Source organism: Centruroides vittatus, unplaced genomic scaffold (genome assembly GCF_030686945.1).
Source record: "Centruroides vittatus isolate TY-2023 unplaced genomic scaffold, ASM3068694v2 contig_359, whole genome shotgun sequence".
NCBI classification, from domain to species: Eukaryota; Metazoa; Arthropoda; class Arachnida; order Scorpiones; family Buthidae; genus Centruroides; species Centruroides vittatus.
The window spans coordinates 1,549,909-1,568,918 of record NW_027122182.1 but is presented as its reverse complement, the minus strand read 5'-3'; the positions used below and the strand labels follow the sequence as shown (position 1 = coordinate 1,568,918).

The 19,010-nt window shown below is 35.8% G+C and overlaps 1 protein-coding gene across 2 annotated transcripts in view; it reads left to right on the top strand.

The window, feature by feature from the left end:
* Br140 (bromodomain-containing protein 140) overlaps window positions 1-19,010 on the top strand; it is a 148,974-nt gene that overhangs the window by 28,090 nt on the left and 101,874 nt on the right. For both annotated transcript variants that reach the window (XM_067269906.1, XM_067269905.1), the window contains exon 2: window positions 1,494-2,245. In XM_067269906.1, coding sequence (XP_067126007.1) covers window positions 1,547-2,245 — 699 coding nt within the window. In that variant the 5' untranslated portion in view covers window positions 1,494-1,546. The remainder of the gene's footprint in view (window positions 1-1,493; window positions 2,246-19,010) is intronic.

Genomic DNA, 19,010 nt, shown 5'->3' with positions numbered 1-19,010 from the left:
GTTTACAAAAGTGAAGCACAGTAGGGCAAAAATAACTTGTGTATCAATCTGTGAAAACATCTTGTGTGACCAAGCTTTCTTGTTCCATTTCCAATAAACTAGCAACATGTCTTTATTTAGACCCTTTAAAGCACGTGGTATCTGTGAATGATACACTAACATTGGTTTTAGTTTCAAAGTTCCTGAAACATTGGCTGCCAACAAAAGAGTTAATCTATCTTTCGCAACTTTAAAACCTGGAGCGGAACACTCTTTGCGAGAAATAAAAGTTCGTGCTGGTAACTTTTTCCAATAAAATCCAGTCTCATTAATGTTGAAGATTAGGTCTGCAGAATATTTGCCTTGTTCTATATAACCATGAAATTCCTTAGGAAAAGCAGCTGCCGCCACAACATCTGCACTTGCTGCTTTACCACATAATTTTACACTACGACAGTTACTTCAGGATTTAAATCTCATAAACCAACCCTTGCTTCTCAACCTTTGCCTTCATTTGTCTCCTTAAGATTATGAAAAATTGATTTTGTTTTTTCAGTTATAGCAGCTTGAGTGAAGGGAATGTTTTTTTTTATTTGCATCATCCACCCATAATGATGACAATATTTCTATTTTTTTCAAAAATTTTATTTCTACTGTAACTCACATGTTTTACATTTACTATTGAGTGTTTAATTTTATATGCATTTTTCATAATGGTAGTAACAGTCAATGGAGGTAAGTTCAAAGGTCTACAGACATTAGGGCGTGTTGTTCATTTTTCATTCGTCGAATAACTTCCATTTATGTTTCTAGGGAGATAGATTGCCATGCCTTCATAACATGTTTAGATAACTCTGGTGCACTTCTTTTATCTGACATAATAATAATAACCCGCCTTTATTCTTGTATACGTGGATACCTAAACATTTAGTATTTTAATATTTTTATTTGTTTTAATATTAATTTAATGTAAATGTATACATACCCAATAATATTAAACAGAAAAAATAAATATATTCAATAAAAATCTTTGTTTTAATGGATGTACAATGTCACAGCTCAGTAAATACATCAATACTGAAATGAAAATCAGTCTATCATAGGGAAAATTGGGGAATTACGTGGCGAATTGCGCAGCAGCATTATTGTGAATCGGCGTAAATTGAGCTGCCATAAACCGAGGGCTACCTGTATTAGGTGCACATGTCTAATAATCGTTTGTAATGAATTTATATCATTTAAATATTTTTGTATGAAAGACTGAATTTATTTTAGTAAAAAATATATGATTAAAATATTAAGTTTTGTGTTTTTATAATACCGTATTTTACGGACTATAAGACGCACCTTAATTTTTAAGCAATTTAAAAAAAAAAAACCTATAAGACGCTACATACTATAAGACGCACCTGAATTTTGGAGGCAATTTTTCTAAGAAAAAAGTGTGTCTTATAGTCCATAAAATACGGTATATATATGTATGTGTTGCTTTAATTTTTGTTTTTCTTTTTTAGAATGGAATACTATTTTTGCTACGAGGAAAGAGGATAAAAGTTAATTTATCAACATGGTTTTAGATTTTGATGTGAAAACATTTTGCCAAAATTTGAGGGCTACAAAGCCTCCTTATGAATGTCCAGTTAAAGGGTGTGGAAGAATTTATAAAAGTTTTTGTGGTATTCAATTTCATCTTTATAATTATGATCATGACAATCCCACAAACAATAATACCAATCATAATAATAACAACAACAATAATAATAACAATACCCCAAATAGTAATTCTAATAACAATAATGGTTCAAATGTTCCGAAGTGTGGTCGCAAGAAAGGACGATGGCATCATCGCCAAAATCGAAGATCGCCTTCACCACCAGAATTTATGAAGAATGCAAGAGAAGGACTTACGTATGCTGAAGCTCAAAGAATGGTGGAAGTAGATCTGGATGGTCGCATACATAGAATTAATATTTGTGAACCGTTAGATGTAGTAATGTTGGAATCCTCTGAATGTGAAGTGAAAAATTTTGATAAAATTGAAGAAAAACCAGATAAACCACCTCAAAAGAGTAGTAAACATTCTGAACATTCAAAAAATCGAAAAGATGGAAGTGGCAATATTTTAAAACTGCCTGAAGCTTCATTTAGAATAATTTCAGATTATAATCCTCCTGATGCTCCACCTAGACCAACATCTTATTATAGGTTTATTGAAAAATCTGTAGAAGAGTTAGATGAAGAAGTGGAATATGATATGGATGAAGAGGTTTGTATTTTATAAATGATTTATTTATTTATATAAAGTGTTTTTTTTTAATATCAAAATGAAATTCAATTTTTTATGGTAAAAAATAAATATAAATTTGCTAGAAGTAGTGACTATTGAAAGATATGTATTCAATTAAAAAAAATAATGAAATAAAACTTATTGTTTTTTTTTATTTAGTATACTTCTATGTTATGTTACTCTTTTTCAGACTGTCAAATTGTGAAAATATAATTATGTGGATTCAATGATTTTGGTATTTATTCTAAGATCTCAAAAATTAAAGCGTTTGCTGCAGAATCAGGCTACTTTCTTCTCTAAAAGAATCCTTTCTAATTCTTACAATGCAAATATTAATATCATGCAGAATAGTAAATAAATAAATAAATATAAAACATGATAAAAACTTAAAGTAAAATAATAACTCCTTCGATAGTTTTAAACCATTATTTTATTTTTTTTACACCAAAATATTATTTAAAATGGTAAGTGTACAGACACTGTCCAAGACATTTGTATTTGGGTTTCTGATTTGTTTATTTGACATACAATTATGCTTATTCGTATAGTCCAATTAATGGTGATTGTAAGCCTATCATAAAATGAATATTTATCATGTAATGAACCTTATTTTATTATGGAGATTCCATTGTAAAGTGATTTGATTATAAGCTGAACCAGTTATAAAACACAAGACCACTGTATTCTTATTTGTTATTTTTGATATACAAGTATGATTTTAGAATATTTTAAATATTGTTTTATGTTTTAAATAAATTAAAATAATTTATTTGGATCAGGGGTGGCCAACTTTTGTATACATAAGATCTACTTTTTATCTTAAAAATGCGTCGCGATCGACTTGTTGTCATAGGCATAGTATAAGTGGGGAGGGGGAGGTGTGAAATACATACTATGTTTATACATTGTGTTTCAGTACGTGGTGCACTGCTTATGAGTCGAGTCATAACTGCATGCATACTGTTGTGTTCGGTTACAAATATAATACATTAAGTCAAGACATCGCGAGTGATCGACCAAAATTGGCTTGGCGATCGACCGGTCGATCGCGATCGACTTGTTGGCCACCCCTGATTTAGATTATGAGCAATTACTTATTGTGACATTGTCACAATGCTGGGTTGCAATTTTTAATCATATTTTAATTTAAAAATAAGCTTTCCATATCTGGTAAAAATAGAAATTGTGAATATGGAAATTCAGACACTCACGAATCTTTAAAAACAGCAAAAACAACATTATCTGTTATATTCTGTTTTTGCTAAGTTGAAGTTGTATTTTATCTGAAGATGGTGTTTTAAGTGTGACTGAAAACATTCATAATTAAATTGTTTTTGCTATTTTAAAACAAATTAAATGTTTGACTAAAAGCTGAAATTTTTGCTAAATTATACAAACTCACTTTTCATATGTTTTCAGCACTCACTTAATACTTCAAACAAAAACATTTGTTTGACGTATTAGGTGAATGTTGGGAATATATGAAAAGTGTGTGTACTTTAATTTTAAACATTCATGAGTGTCTGAATTTTCATATCTGGTATTTGGTCTGGAGTTCAGCTATAATGTTAATACAAACTCTGGACTAGAATATAGTTTATATATAATTAATCATGTGAGGTCCAAAACCTCACTTGTATATGTGTTTTTGTGCTCTTTTTCTGTAAAAAAAAAAAAAAAAAACAGTTGTAAATGATAATTTGTTTGTGTCAAACTCGAGAGAGATAGTGTCATTGTGGGAAAATAAATCAGGAAATTTGGCCAATGAAGAAGTTGAAATTTGTAAACAAGCAATTTTGAGTTTAAATGCACAAAGGAGGAAACATCAAGTGGGATCAATTTGTCACAGATGTCATTACTCCTGAGTGGAAAAACACCTTCTTTCCTAATTATGGGCTATCATTCTGGGGAATTTGCAAATAAAAACTGGAGAAAGTGATGGTCCCAGCATGGAGATGAGGGGAAATATCCATTCCTTCCAACCAGAATTCTGTCATGGCAACAGAACAGGAATCAATAAGGAAGTAGGAAGAGGTCAGTTCAGGACCAATCAAAATCAACAATTCGAGTCCAAGTTGGATAAAAAAGTACAGGCCCCCAAGGTCGAAAGACTGTGTGTCATGTCAGTTACAAGTTGTAACTGATGTTGTCTTATACCAGTCAAATCAAGACAAGAGATCAACCATCTCCCTTTTGTGAGATCAACCATCTTCAATTTGTCTACTTCACCACAATGAGAGATCAACTAATTCCCTTTTGTCAGTTTTACCTTAATGGGGGTATCAATTGTTTTACTAACTCAACTTCCACCTGGACTCCAGAACCATTTCGAGTGACAGGACATATAAATTGTAAGCCATTTTCAATCAAAATAAATGTACAGTAAACTCTGCTTAATGCTGATTCGATATAACACAGTCTGCTCGAAGCTTACAAAACATTCAAATTTTACACCGATTAAGTTATCGTGGAATTTTATTGATTCGTATATGATATGATTATTTCCAAACATGAACCAATCAGCAAAAGGTGGCAATTTGTCGTAGTGCCGTACTTTCCTTAAATCGATGTTTGTTTTGTACAATTTTGGTAAAAATATAATATCGTGGATGCCATAGGAAATATCGACTTTGCTTGGCAAGAATTAACTGATAAATGCACATGAACAGAATGTGGAAAAAGTTATGGCTGGAAGTGTCCAAGAATTCTCAACAAGAAGAGCCTATTGCTGTATCGTTAGGTTGACCAAATTGTCAACCTAATCGATACAACAGGACTAGGAGATGTAGACGAACAGGATATTGGAGAGTTACTGCAGGTTTCTGGTGAGAACCTTACCAATGATGACCTTCAAGAACTGGCAGAACAGGAAATTCATATAGAACTGGAACATTGTGATTCTGAAAACGAAGAACCCCAAAGAATTTCTCTACAGATTTTTCTTAGTAAAAGTTTGGTAACGATAACCGAAATCGTTGATCAAATTGTAACAAATGATCCAGATTTTCAGAGGAATGGAAAAGCAAAACGAGGCATTTTGGATGCAATCTTCCATTACCAACATTTGCTTAAGGAAAGAAAAAAAAAGTGACAAATGAAACTACACAACTTTATGGCAAAAAGCAAGAATTTCAGAAGATCCAGGACCTTCATCACAAAATATGAACTTTACATTTCTGTGTGTGTGTGTTTGTGTATTATTTAACATATATTATTATTCAAATTAATCTAAAAATAACTTAAAATTATAATAAAATTTGTTCATTTGTGGTTGTGTGTTCCCCTTTCCCTATGTACTCTGTTAAGCAAGAGACCAGAAAATTAACGTAAGGGTGTTAAACTACGTACAAATATCGCTATAAATACTAGCGCTTTTGATAAAACTATTTCTGTGTTCGTCAGGCAGATAAAAATGGTTAAAATTCTTTTTCGAACAAACATTTTTTGAATTAAACTATCGGCATTAGAGCTTTGGAACAAGACCAACAATGGAACTGAATGTAAAGAAATTTAAACATACACGAAGTGCATATGCTATAAAATGATGAGACGTGGAGCTAGAGGCAATGCCTTAATCTGTTATATAAGTTGACCCACATGGCAGGCAAATCAAGCGTGGGAGTGTTGCACGGATTTAGTGCAGCGGTAAGGAAGGCCTCCCAAATAAACACGATGCTCCTGTTATCACAATGCCTGAGCATCACCACCTGGTCCCACAGCGGGGTGTATTGGTGCTGCAACATCATTCTTGATAGCTTGGTATCACACTTGCCTGCCCTGATGGAATGCCAATGTTTGGAATGCGACAAGCCAACATTCTAGTTGTCGCTCCAACATAGTGGGTGTGAATACCAGATGTTGTATTTTTCATTAGGATAGAGTAAACTCCAGACCTTTCTAGTATGGAAGTAGCATCCCTGTCATTGCATAGTAGCCTCCTAAGGTTTGGCCATGGAGAGACTGGTAGAAAAAGGGTGTGTTGCCTAAAAATATGGCAAACACAGATGGTGACTTGGCCACAGAATGGTAATGTGGGAAGGACTACTGTGCATTCCTTTGGAACATGTAAAGCCATGGTGGAAAAAAGCGATCTTTTGACCTTGTTTAAGATGTACCTATACTTGGAATTAGTATACTCTGCTGCATTTACTGCTGAACGAATGGCATTAAGTTCAATGTTGATAGTGGTTTGATTGGAAGACAACAGAAAGGCCCTTCTAATTAAAGGGGCAATAGCTGCATTGATGTAATGTTGCAGCTGGTATGCTGGGATTAAAGAGGGTAATCAGCTGAATTTATGGAACACGGAGTACGATGTAGCTCCCTGGGATTTGGAGATGTTTAGATGTAAAAAGGCAATTACTCCTTTGTTTTCTTTTTCCCAGGTAAAACTAATGGTAGAATAAACCTTCGTGAGTAAACTTTTGAGGACATGGAAATCCTCCTCTATGTCCTGCCAACCTACGAGAATATTGTCCACGTATCTGAGGTATAACAATGGGTATGCTATTGTGAGGGGGAAGTTGAAGATCCTTTGCTCAACATGCCTCATGAGTAACTCCATTTTTTTCCATAAATTTACCAAATATTGATAAAATTAAAGCAGAGACACAGATTAAAATCTTTCACAGTGTTGTATACGATAGAGAACCAACTAATGTTTTTGGCCTCCACCGTGGCCTTCTTCAGGTTGAGAACTAAAAGTCATCTCCACCAGACCGCCAGAATGGTATAGCTCGTAAAATAAACAACATACGTGTCACATTTCACCCCTCCTCCCGGCACCGTTCGAATTCTTCGAACAGGTACTGTACCTCCATGCATGCGCGACCGAGTCCCCATCCTTAAAGTTGATGCAGGTGCCTTTGATGCTGGCTTTATATATCTCCCATGCCTCCAGGTGCCGTATGTGATCGTAACGGAAGGCATGCCATATTAATTTCGTGCTCAGGAAGTCTGCCCGAATTTCTTTCCGTGTCTTACAGGAGATCCGGCACGATTTACGACCTGCTACATAATGCTAAGGACCCGATAGATCGTGACAGGGCCTCTGGGGTTTATTCTGTCTCCATCAGAGACAGTAGGTTCGATAGGGATTTAGTTTACATTGGTGCAACCATTCATTCTATGCAGAAACGGTTACGGGAGCATCAGACGGACCTCAAAAACAATAGGCACACTACTGCCCTTATGACATTCGTTTCTGACCCGGAAATTCAGGCGGACTTCCTGAGCACGAAGTTAATATGGCGTGCCTTCCGTTACGATCACATATGGCACCTGGAGGCATGGGAGATATATAAAGCCAGCGTTTGAAGGCACCTGCATCATCTTTAAGGATGGGGACTTGGTTGTGCATGCATGGAGGTACCTGTTTGAAGAATTCAAACGATGCTGGGCGGAGGGGTGAAACACGACACGTATGTTGTTTATTTTATGGGCTACACCATTCTGGCAGTCTGGTGGGGATGACTTTTAGTTCTGAACCTGAAGAAGACCTTGGTGGAGGCCAAAAACGTTAGTTGGTTCTCTATTGTATACAACACTGTGAAAGGTTTTAGTCTGTGTCTCTGTGTTATGCACTACAGTGTTATTAGAAGAAGGCGTTTATTGTGTTAAAATTAAAACAAACTAATAACGTAAGAAATATACAAATTGTCAACAAAAATAGAAATCCCCAAGTATAAAATATTTTTGTGAGCATCTAAGGGACAAATTTGTATTATGTCATTGTCTATGTTGGACTAAGTATATTAATAGGACTTATTATATTGGTGTTGTTTCGGTTTTTGCAATTAGAGATCTTATTCAGAAAAACCAACTCTTTAATTTTTACCTGGTTTTTCACCTGTACACACTGTTTTTGTGTTTTGGACCTTAAGGCCCCTCTTCAGCAGGTTTACAATAATACATAGATGAGACAAAAAGAGAACTTAAAATACACACAAAAAAACATATTAAAACAATAAAAGGAAATTATACAAATTCAGCAGTTGCAGAACATTGTAATAAAGAAGGATGTGAGATTGATTTAAATAAAGAAAAAAGAAAGAAATGGATTTAAAAGACATTATTAAACATATTTATATAAAAAGGCAAAATAATAAAATTAATAATAATTTAGGAAGAGAGATTCACCAATCATGGAATGGCATCATTTATGGAGGGAATAACGGGTAGAAAGGTATTTAAAGGGAAAAAAGATTATTGGAAAAAGTAACTCAATATACGTAGATAGGATAAAAAGTGGTGGATAAGTGAGTAAAGTTAATTTTAACAATTTTTAAGAAAATCTTTTAATTTTTGAACAAGTATTTGTTTTATACAGGCAAATTTCTTTAAAAGATAAAATAATGTTAAAAATCTTTTTATGGATAAATTATGTGTATATTGATGTATACACATAATTGGTGATAATAGAAAACAAGGAACCTGTAAGTAATTTAATAAATTTTACACATTATTACTAGGGTTTTTAAATAAAAACTTCCCGTAACACAATGGGAGTCACATGAGAAGGTTAAACAAAAAGTAAAGGGTTATGACCTAAAATGACCTAATATGGGAAATGTTGCTTAATTTGAGTATTTTTGCATTTTAATTAACTAATTTCAATGCACACATGGATTTATCTAATTTTTCATCACAATTTTTATATTTTCTCTACCAATTTTTTTTTACTTCACTAAGGTATTTTCTGAGGTTTATCTACTGCCCCTTTAATAATGAACTTAGGAATTTACACTGTTGAGGATTTTCATTTGTTAGTGCTGTAATTTAAATTTTAAATGTTATTTCTCATCTGTTATTAACAGTTAAATGATGTTCGAAAGTATTTTGTTTGATTTCCCATCCATTTAACATTTGGAAATTGAAAGTATGCCTTTCATTGGCTAGAAAACTTCAACTGTAAATACAGTTTTAAATTTGAATTTCAAATCAAACCATTGCAAAATTTAAAATTTATGCTGTAACTGGTAGGAAAGTTCTGTTCACTGATGTTGGTTATAAAGAATAACAAACTAATTGTAGTCTTGAAGCATATCAACTCTTGCCATTTACTAAGTCAGGATGATTACAAAGTACTGTGCATACGTCCTTGTGAAATATTACAACTCTGAGTGCTAATCAGTGTAAACAAAAATGTAAGTCAACTATGTTACAGACTAAATATGAAATTATTAAAAGATTGGAAAGCAGTGTAAAGCAAAATGAATTTTGTAAAGAAATGAATATAACTAAATCAACAGTTGCTACCATTTGGAAGGAAAAAGACAAAATACTCGTGTGAGTTTCAAATGTAATAATTTGAATGCTAAAAAGCTTAGAAAATCAGTGCATGATGAATTAGATCAAGTATTGTTAAAATGGTTTTCTCAACAAAGACTTAAAAACATGACTATTAGTGGTGTTATATTGCAGTCAGTAGCGGAAGAGTTAGGAAGCAGATTGGAAAAGAGTACTGAGTTTAAATGCAGAAGTTGGATCAAGAGATTTAAAAGAAAAAATATAACATAGTATTAGAAGCCAAAAAATTATTCGAGAAGCAGCTGCAGTAAATGTGATAGAATAGACTGGTTGCAAAATAAGTGGCCAAAAATTAGAGAAAATTTCAAAGATTGTGATATCTTTAATGCACATGAAACAAGTCTTTTTTATAAGCTTACATCAAATAGGATGGTAAAATTCAAAGGAGAAAGCTGAACAGGAGGAAATTATCTAAAAATGAACTATTCTACTAACAGCAAATCTTCTGGGAATGGAAAAGCAATTATTGTTAGTAATCAGTAAATCAAAAAATCCAAGATGTTTCAAAGATCAACTGCTACTGGTAAACTACAAATCTAACAAAAGAGCTTGGATGACCTCTGACATTTTCTGTGGTGAACTGTAAGAATGGGATGAAGAACTGAGAAGAAAGAAACAAAAAATTTTATTATTGATTGACAACTACTTGGTGCATCCTGACATCAAGAATTTACATTTTATTACAGTAGCATTCATGTCATTTAATATGAGTTCAAAACTATAGCCTTTATATCAAGGGGTTATACACAGCTTAAAGAGCAGCTATCAGCGAATCCTTCTTTTGAAAATGTTAACGTCTATAGAAAATAGTGAGAATAAGTTTCTATAAATTTTGACGCAATAAACTTTATCCCTATAGCATGGCAAAATGTATCAATGCAAACAATAAAAAAATTGTTTTAGACACGCTGGCTTTCTACAAACTAATGGAGAAGAGTTCAATTTAGATAATGACATTTTGATCAACAAACTTTTCAAAAATAAAATTACAAATGATGAAACCAAAGATATTCAAGAAGTAAAATCATCCCACAGTTCCTTCCTGACATTATGCTCTATAGAAGATACATTGATGATATACTCATCTTATGGAAGAAGATGCCTGACATAGCGGTCTATGTACAAACTGTTAACGACAACCCCAACAGCTCAGTTATAGATATAGAGCAATCAAGCAGCGCAGAAGCCCACTTCCTCAACATAGCCATCAAACTAGAAGCAACTACTATCCAAACGTCAGTCTACCGAAAACCAACTGTGACACCAATATACATACATACGGGATCTTGCGACCCGTTCTCGTATAAAGCAGCTGCATTCAAAACCCTGGTAAGAAGAGCAATTTCCCACTCCTCTACAACACAAGTTCTGGACACTGAATTGACTTATCTTAGAAAAGTCACAGCAGAGCATGAGTACCCTTTCTTAGTACAACGTATAATTAGACAACGTCGTCAAGGAAACACATCCACAGTACAGGCAAAGGCTAGCATCAACCAAAATGAACTAACAAGACTCCCTGTCACCTTCAACCTATATGTTAGAGAAGTATATGGAGAAATAGCCAAGAAACAATAGATGCAGATAATATATAGAAGAGGTCCTACGGTAGCCGACATCCTAAAAAAGGGAAAGACCCCCGCAGATCTCAACAGAATGTATGGCATATACTCTATCTCTCTAATGCAGCATTTCTCAAAGTGGGCGATAACGCCCCTTTGTGAGCGGTGTAAACAGCGCAAAACTCTCGGCATTCCGGACACCATCAGGACCCCGGATGGTTACACCAACAACCCACGCGACACCTACAGGGCTATTTTTGATGAACTGTTCCCAAAGGATGAACCAGCGGAGGACAGCGACGAGCAGCACCTCATCAGAGAGTTTGGGAATAACTATCAGAGTGACACTATGGATTGCCCCTTCAACCCCCGAGAGATCAAGAAAGAATTTTACCAACTAAAGAAAAAGAAAGCACCGGGGATGGACACCATTAACACGAACATGGCCCAACATGCCTATCAGGCAATTCCTACCACCTTTTTGGTGTTGTTCAATTCCTGCCTTAGCCAGGGGTATTTTCCCAGGGACTGGAAAGAGGCGGATGTCAGGCTCATTCCCAAGAAGGACAACACTTTTGCTGAAGTCTCCGACTTCCGCCCCATTTCCCTGCTCTCTGTTCTTGGTAAGGTCCTTGACTCCCTAATGGGAAATAGGATCCTTCACCATCTGGAATCCCGCAATGCTCTCCACGAGGCCCAATTCGGGTTCAGGAGGCACAGGTCCACACATCACGCTGTAGAAAAAGTCCTCAACTACGTTCGGACTGCCAGACAGAATGGTAAGCACACCCTTATGGTGTCTATAGACTATAAAGGTGCATTCAATCACGCCTGGTGGCCGGCTATCCTGTACAAGCTGGGCAAAGACAACTGCCCACAAAACCTCTATAGTCTCGTCCGGAGTTATCTTACTGACAGGTACGTGTGGGCCACCAATCAGGGTCACACCCTTTACTGCACTTTCATCAACTGGGGCTGCCCCCAGGGCTCTAAATCTGGGCTGCTCCTCTGGACGATCCTGTACGACAGCCTCCTTAAACTTACTGATAGTTCTCAGTCCGAGGGGAGTCCCTATATTCAAGGCTATGCGGATGACACCGTAGTGTTGTTCTCGCATCAAAACCAGGAGGTGCTTCAGAGTTACACCAACCGGTTCCTGGAAAGAATTGAAAGTTGGAGCACTAATCACAAGTTGATAGTTAACGAAAGAAAAAGTAGCTGCATGGTCTTTCCTAAAGAAAACATTCTTAAGAAGAAACCCACCATCAAGATCAGGGGTTGCAGAATTAAATGTGTGGACACCCTTCAGTATTTGGGGCTCACTCTTGACCCCAAGCTTACCTGGACTGACCATATTCACTGTGTCTATAACAAAGCCGTCAGAGTCAGCAAAACCCTCCGCAGCATCGCTCGGAACACCTGGGGGTTAAGCCCAAAAAACAGTGCTCTTATCTACAGGGCAGTAATTGAACCCATACTCACTTATGGAGCCGAAGAATGGGGGTACACCACTCTTAAGGTGCACCATAGGCGTAAGCTTCTTTCGGCCCAGAGGGCCGCCCTGATTGCTATTACTAAGGCATATCGTACCACTTCCACCGACGCCCTCTTGGCCATCGCCGGGCTTTTCCCAGTCCATCTCGTGGCCCTGGGGAAATTTATCAAGAAGTCCCTCCTGCTCCTGGAGAAGGACGGGTCCATGCCCACCCAGAGGCAAAACCTCCTCACCAAATTGAAGCTCTCTGACTCTTTAGACCACATCAACAGAGATATTACCACGAACGGTATTGACCGTATTAACAGCCCTAAGGATCCACACCCCGCCTGTACCATGGACAGCAACATTTATATCAATCCCGTCACCCCGAAATACGGGGTCAACTTTTATACTGACGGTTCCAAGACTAACACCAAGGTGGGGGCTTCGGTGGTCCTGGTGGACCCGCACAGGACGCTGCACTGGCAAGCGGCCTACAGTCTCAAACCTCATTGTTCCATCGCTCAAGCAAAGTCGTACGCGATCCTACGTGCCCTCCGTTACATCAACGGCAACAGAGATAACTTTAGAAAGGCGACCATCAATATTATCAGTGATAGCTGGACAGCCCTCTACCAACTACAGAAAGAAAACAGAAAACTGCCGATTGTTGAAGAAAGCCTGCAGCTCATTAAGGACATTAACAGCTATTCAAAGCTAAATTTCTACTGGGTTCGGGGGCACTCTGGGGTGCCGGGTAATGATCGGGCTGACTTGGTTGCCAAGAAAGCCAACAACATTGCCAACAGCTACAGTTACGAGGCTATCCCTGTCTCTTGCATCTCGACTTTTATCCAAAAGACTCTCATTGGACTCTGGCAAAAAGATTGGGACTCCAGTACTATGGGGAGGGTGACTCGTGACTTCATCCCGAATGTCAACAGCAGACTTAACAACCAACACTTCCTCTCGAGCCATTCCCTCACCCAGCTGCTGTCGGCCCATGGTAACTTCGGTTCCTACCTGCTGAGGTTTCTTGGCAAGGGGGATGGACTCTGCGGCTGTGGGATGGGGGAGGAAGACGACCCTTACCACCTCATCTTTGCGTGCGTGGATCTTGCAGCCCATCGGAAGCAGCTTCGGGATACGGCACTACTTGAGGGTCTTCATTGGCCCTGTCATCTCCAAGATTTCATTGATAACAAGAAACTCTTTGTGTGCCTCACGAACTTTGTAAGTAACATTCCCCAGCTAAGCATTGTATTTTGTACTAATATATTGCCTACACTATTTGGTACCTGTACCACCGACGTTCTCGACACAATGTATTTAATATCCTGTTCTCTATTCTGTACTAGCAATTTATGTTAAAATTACTTGGTATCTTACTCTGTATTTTTTTGACATTTTATATACTTCATATTATTTTGTACTGTACTTTGTAACGCGATACTCTGCATTCCATATTTGTTCTGTACTGTTTGTAATGTTTTACTCTGTTCTTAATATCGTGGCACCTATATATTCTGTTTATTTTGGTTGTATCATGTTTATACTATGCTTGTATTATGCTTGTATTATGTACTACTTTTGTAAATAAATGCGATGCCAGACGCCCACTTTTTCCAAACTTTCCTATTCACTTTACATTTCCCTCTTCCCTTACTACACTCTCATCCTCTTCTTGTCCTCTCCTCCATTTTCCCCCCGTGCAATACCTACGAGTAGCATGGGCTTCACCCCCCTTTCCTAACGACGAACAACGGTGAGTAAATCCAGGGGGTGCTGGAGGCAGGGTACTGAACGGTGACTAAAGGCAAAAGTTGAGGTCATTGACAGTTGTTCCCTTTCCTCTGTTAAACTGATAAGTGGAAACATTGCATTTAATGGTTTTCAGATACAGTGTACGGTTAGATAACAGTGTACGGTAAGGGCACAAAGTGTGAGATTCATAAAGTTTTTCTAAGAATAATTCCAATCCCTTCTCACACAAGAGAAAATGGGTTAGGGGGCGTTGGGTGTAACTTTATGGAACAAAGGGGACAGGGGATCGAAAAAGTTTGGGAATCACTGCTCTAATGGATAACAGATGGCAAAAAGAACTCACCTACATTGGTTCTACCAAGTGCTTGTTAAAGACCAGGTTGAAGGAACACCAAGCAGACCTATAACACAGAAGGTTCACTACAGCCCTAAGTATATATGCATCAGATCAGGACATTGAGGCAGGACTTGACAAAGCTAAAATCTTTAGTAATTTGAAGACCTAGTCCTTTCCAAAGAGGAACCACCATTTATTGCTTTTGTGTTCCAAAAATTTTGATGATACAATCTGGCGACAGACCTTTCTGTATAGGCTTCTAGTCGCCAAACATTTTAAAAACACAAAAAAAATTCCAGTTAAAGTAAAAGTTCCAGTTAAAAATACAAACATTTTTAAAAAGTAGAAACTGGTGATATTGGACGTCTTCTGCTTTCCCATCATACCTCCTTGGCTTTTTTCAGCTTTTATCTACAGCTGAGTGAGCGCTGGTAAGTGTAGATTAGGAAAACTGACCCCTGGTGATGATACTTTATAATTGTCACCATCGGACAAAAATTTTCAAAGGAAAGCTAAAATCATTGAAACCATGCCCCACCCAGAGCACATAAAATGGTTGGAATATGGCTATATATAAAATAAGTCATACAAATACATGCATCAGCCAAAAAGAGGAGCTCAACCTTTCACCAGCCTGGCAACTCCTCATAGACATGTATCACTAATATCTAACATCCAGCCACAACGGCGCATGTCCGTCACAGCGGAATTTGGCAATTTTTCTGTTTGAAATCTCCTGTTCTATTTTTCAATTCTGTTCCATTTTCACCTGAAGAATAACTTTATACAGTTCGAAAATGTTCGTGAGATGATTTTTTACAAGATACATGCCAGTAACAGGTTTGTTTTTTGTTGTGATTGTAGTAAATTCCCGGTGTTAGTGAAGAGTTGAACAATATTATAGATCTTTCTTTCAAATGTTCTTTCATTAGACTTAGGGCAATTTTTTTTTTATAAAGTGTCGTCTTCTCTCTTTGCTATCAGGATTATTAAATTCAAATATAATAATAGAATTTATTCCAGCAATGTCGAGATGACGATAAAAGAGAGCTAGTTGCCATCTCCTTGTAATTCGAGATGTAGTGTAGGATGAACACATCTGATCTACAGTGTCTACACCACCTGTAGTAGCATTGTAGTCCAAATTCATAACAGCTTTGTTAGTTTTCTGATCAACTTCAGGAGTGTCATGCATGGTAAAAAGATTACAGCTAATAATTTTAAATTAATATTATAAATTAATTTAAAATTTAAATTATATAATAATATTTCTAACTTAATCATATATTTGGGTGTGCTACTTTTATTTCTTACATACTCAGTTTTTCACTCTGTGCATGGTTCAAAACTAAATCTTGTAAATGATAACAGTTTAGAATAATAATAGAAATTTTGATATAGCTACAACTGTGCATGCCATATATTAGCTAAACCATTGAATTAAATTTATTTGATGATGATGTACAATTTTATAATTAAATGTTAGTCTTCTCATTTATAGTTCAAAATGAATTATTTGCTAACTTTTAACATGATTTAAATCAAATATGCAATTCTATTTATGTTCGGTGATCTAATATACCAAATGATTGCTGAAATTAGTATTTAATGATTAATAGTACAAAAAATAGCCTGATTTATTACAGCGATTGTTTGGTTTACTATTAATACATTGGGCTTTGTAATGCTTATACATGTGTGTTTAATAACCTATATTTCAAATTTTATGAAATGAATTTATATTATAGATTTAATTCTTAGTGCAATATCCTTATTTAATAGCTGATGTTTCTGTTAAGTACATTTTATTTCTTTATACTGTGAATGTTTTAACATTATTATTGCTCTAATTATACAGTGGAGTATTTTTTGTTTTACAATTATGCCTTTCTGTCATTTATATGTTTTTTCACAAATAAATACTGGTACATATAAGATTCTCTTTTCCACAACCTTTAAATTTCCGGTACGAAACAAACATAGCCACTGAACTAACATTTTCGATCTTTAACCAAGATCTTCATCAGGTTCATTGTCGTTCCAAAAGTGGAATGTTAAGAATATAGAACGTTTTTGAATACAAAAATTAATTTTATTCAGTACGTAGTAACAAGCAAGTTGTATTATTTTACTAGACAGAAGCTTTCATAATAATGATGTGGTCTATCTTCCAAGGAATAATATATAACTAACAATGTGGGTGCTCATCACAAGTATAGCGCCATGCATAAGATATTACGTTAGTATTTTTGTAATTAATACAATTCGCCGACTTGGTTGCTTTCTAAGTCTCAAGGGTTTCAAAGGCCTGATGTGGTCCGTTTTGAATGATTTTTTATGAGACTGGTGTTATTTAAGTCAGCTCTTACATTGGGATCTGTGGCGTATGTTGACAGGGTGGTGGTGCGTCTTTTTTTTTTTTCAATGTTATATTTATGTTCAGCAATCCTCTTTTGAACAGACCTTTTGTTGGATCCAGTGTAGATAAGATCTCTTTGGAACCTGTGATCCCTTATCGGGATATTGTACACCCCTGGTGCTCTTAAATTATCCAGTGTGTCTTTTGCATTTCTCAGAAGTGAGTAAATAGTTTGCGTTCTTGAGTAAGCCAATTTGGTTCCCTTCTTTAGTGCTATTTCCTTGTAAAAGAAATGCAAGTTTTTGTTGTATTGTATAACTGTGTGTTTCTTATTTGGGTCCTATTTGGGACTCAAATTGGACCTCCTCTGTTCCAAGGAGGTGTGAAGTCCTGCATTTACATTATGGAAGTTATGAGCTAAAGCATAGATTAGGTTTCTTTTGTATCCATGATCTGCAGCAATGTCCTCTATGTGTCTAAGTTCTTTGACTGTGTCCTCCCGTTTAGAATTGTATGTGAATGCCCAATTTGTTAACGCTCTGAATGCTGCAATCTTATATTGATACGGGGCCTCAGACTCTGCTGGTATGTATAGAGGTAGGTAGCCGGGTTTGTAGTGTACCCTTGTTTCTATATTGCTTTCAGTGAGCTGAATGGTGATGTCTAAAAAATGCACATAGGATTTTGATAGCTGATCAAGTTTGAGGGTGAGACTATATGGGTGGTTGTTCATGCTGTGTAAAATCGTTGACCTTCGGCTCGTTTTTTCATATTATAATCACGTCATCTATGTTCTTTAGTATAAAATGATATCAGGTGTGAATCTGGGAATGACCTCTCTATCTCTCTCTCTCTCTCTCTCTAATTGCCGTAGAACTAATTCACATAAGTTGCCTGAACTGGGGCTCCCCATAGGTACTCTGCTTTTTTGAAGATATCTAGTGTTGCCGATGTAGATATGTTTATTTTTTTAAATAATTCAAAATCTTTGCTCATTACTACATATTGAATAAAATTAATTTTGTATTCAAAAATATTCTATATTCTTAACACTCCATTTTCGGAATGACAACGAACCTGATGAAGATCTTGGTTAAAGATTGAAAATGTTAGTTCAGTGGCTATATTCGTTTCTTGCCGGAAATTTAAAGGTTGTGGAAGAGATAATCATTTATATGTTGTTTTATATTGACTCCAAAATACTCCTATGTCTTGAAAGTTATTCTGTAATTTTTGAAATTAATTTATTGGATGGTTTATTATGTTAGAAATGACTGTTACCATAGCTTTGGTAATTTAAATACCTGTATTTATTATTTACTTGTTATCAAGGAAATTGCAGTAAATTCCAGAAATCATTTTGGAATTTATTGCTGTTAATCAGTTAAATTACTCTTGGCTACTGCTGCTTCAAAGAAAGTTGTGCAGAAAAACTATTACTACTTTTTTTTTTTACAAAAATATAAAATTAGAGAAGGACATTAAAGCATTCATTTAAAATTATAATACTATAAATTTATCATAAAAATTGTTTTTGCAATCTCTGGTGACTCTTGGCTTGCATTTCAGTTTTACTTATTTTTTCCAGTCTCTTGAGAGATGTATAAATGGTGCATCAATGTAATGTCAACTAATTCTGCAAATTAGTCACTTTGCAACAGAGAACCTGAAGATTTTAGTCATATGATGAAAGTGAGAGCAAATGATGAAAATAATATTTGCACAAAAGTTCTTTGCATCATTTCTCTTTTTGACCAATCCGGTGTAGGAGTTCAGTGTAGACGTTTTGGATTGATCCGAACAATTGGTAGCACGTTGATATGCTTGAAAAGATTATTATTCTAAAGAACATGCCCTTTAAGTATTAAATATTGTCAATCCTTAATTTGTTGTCATCGATTATGTTGTCTCCAATAACTCCTATATGACGATAATCC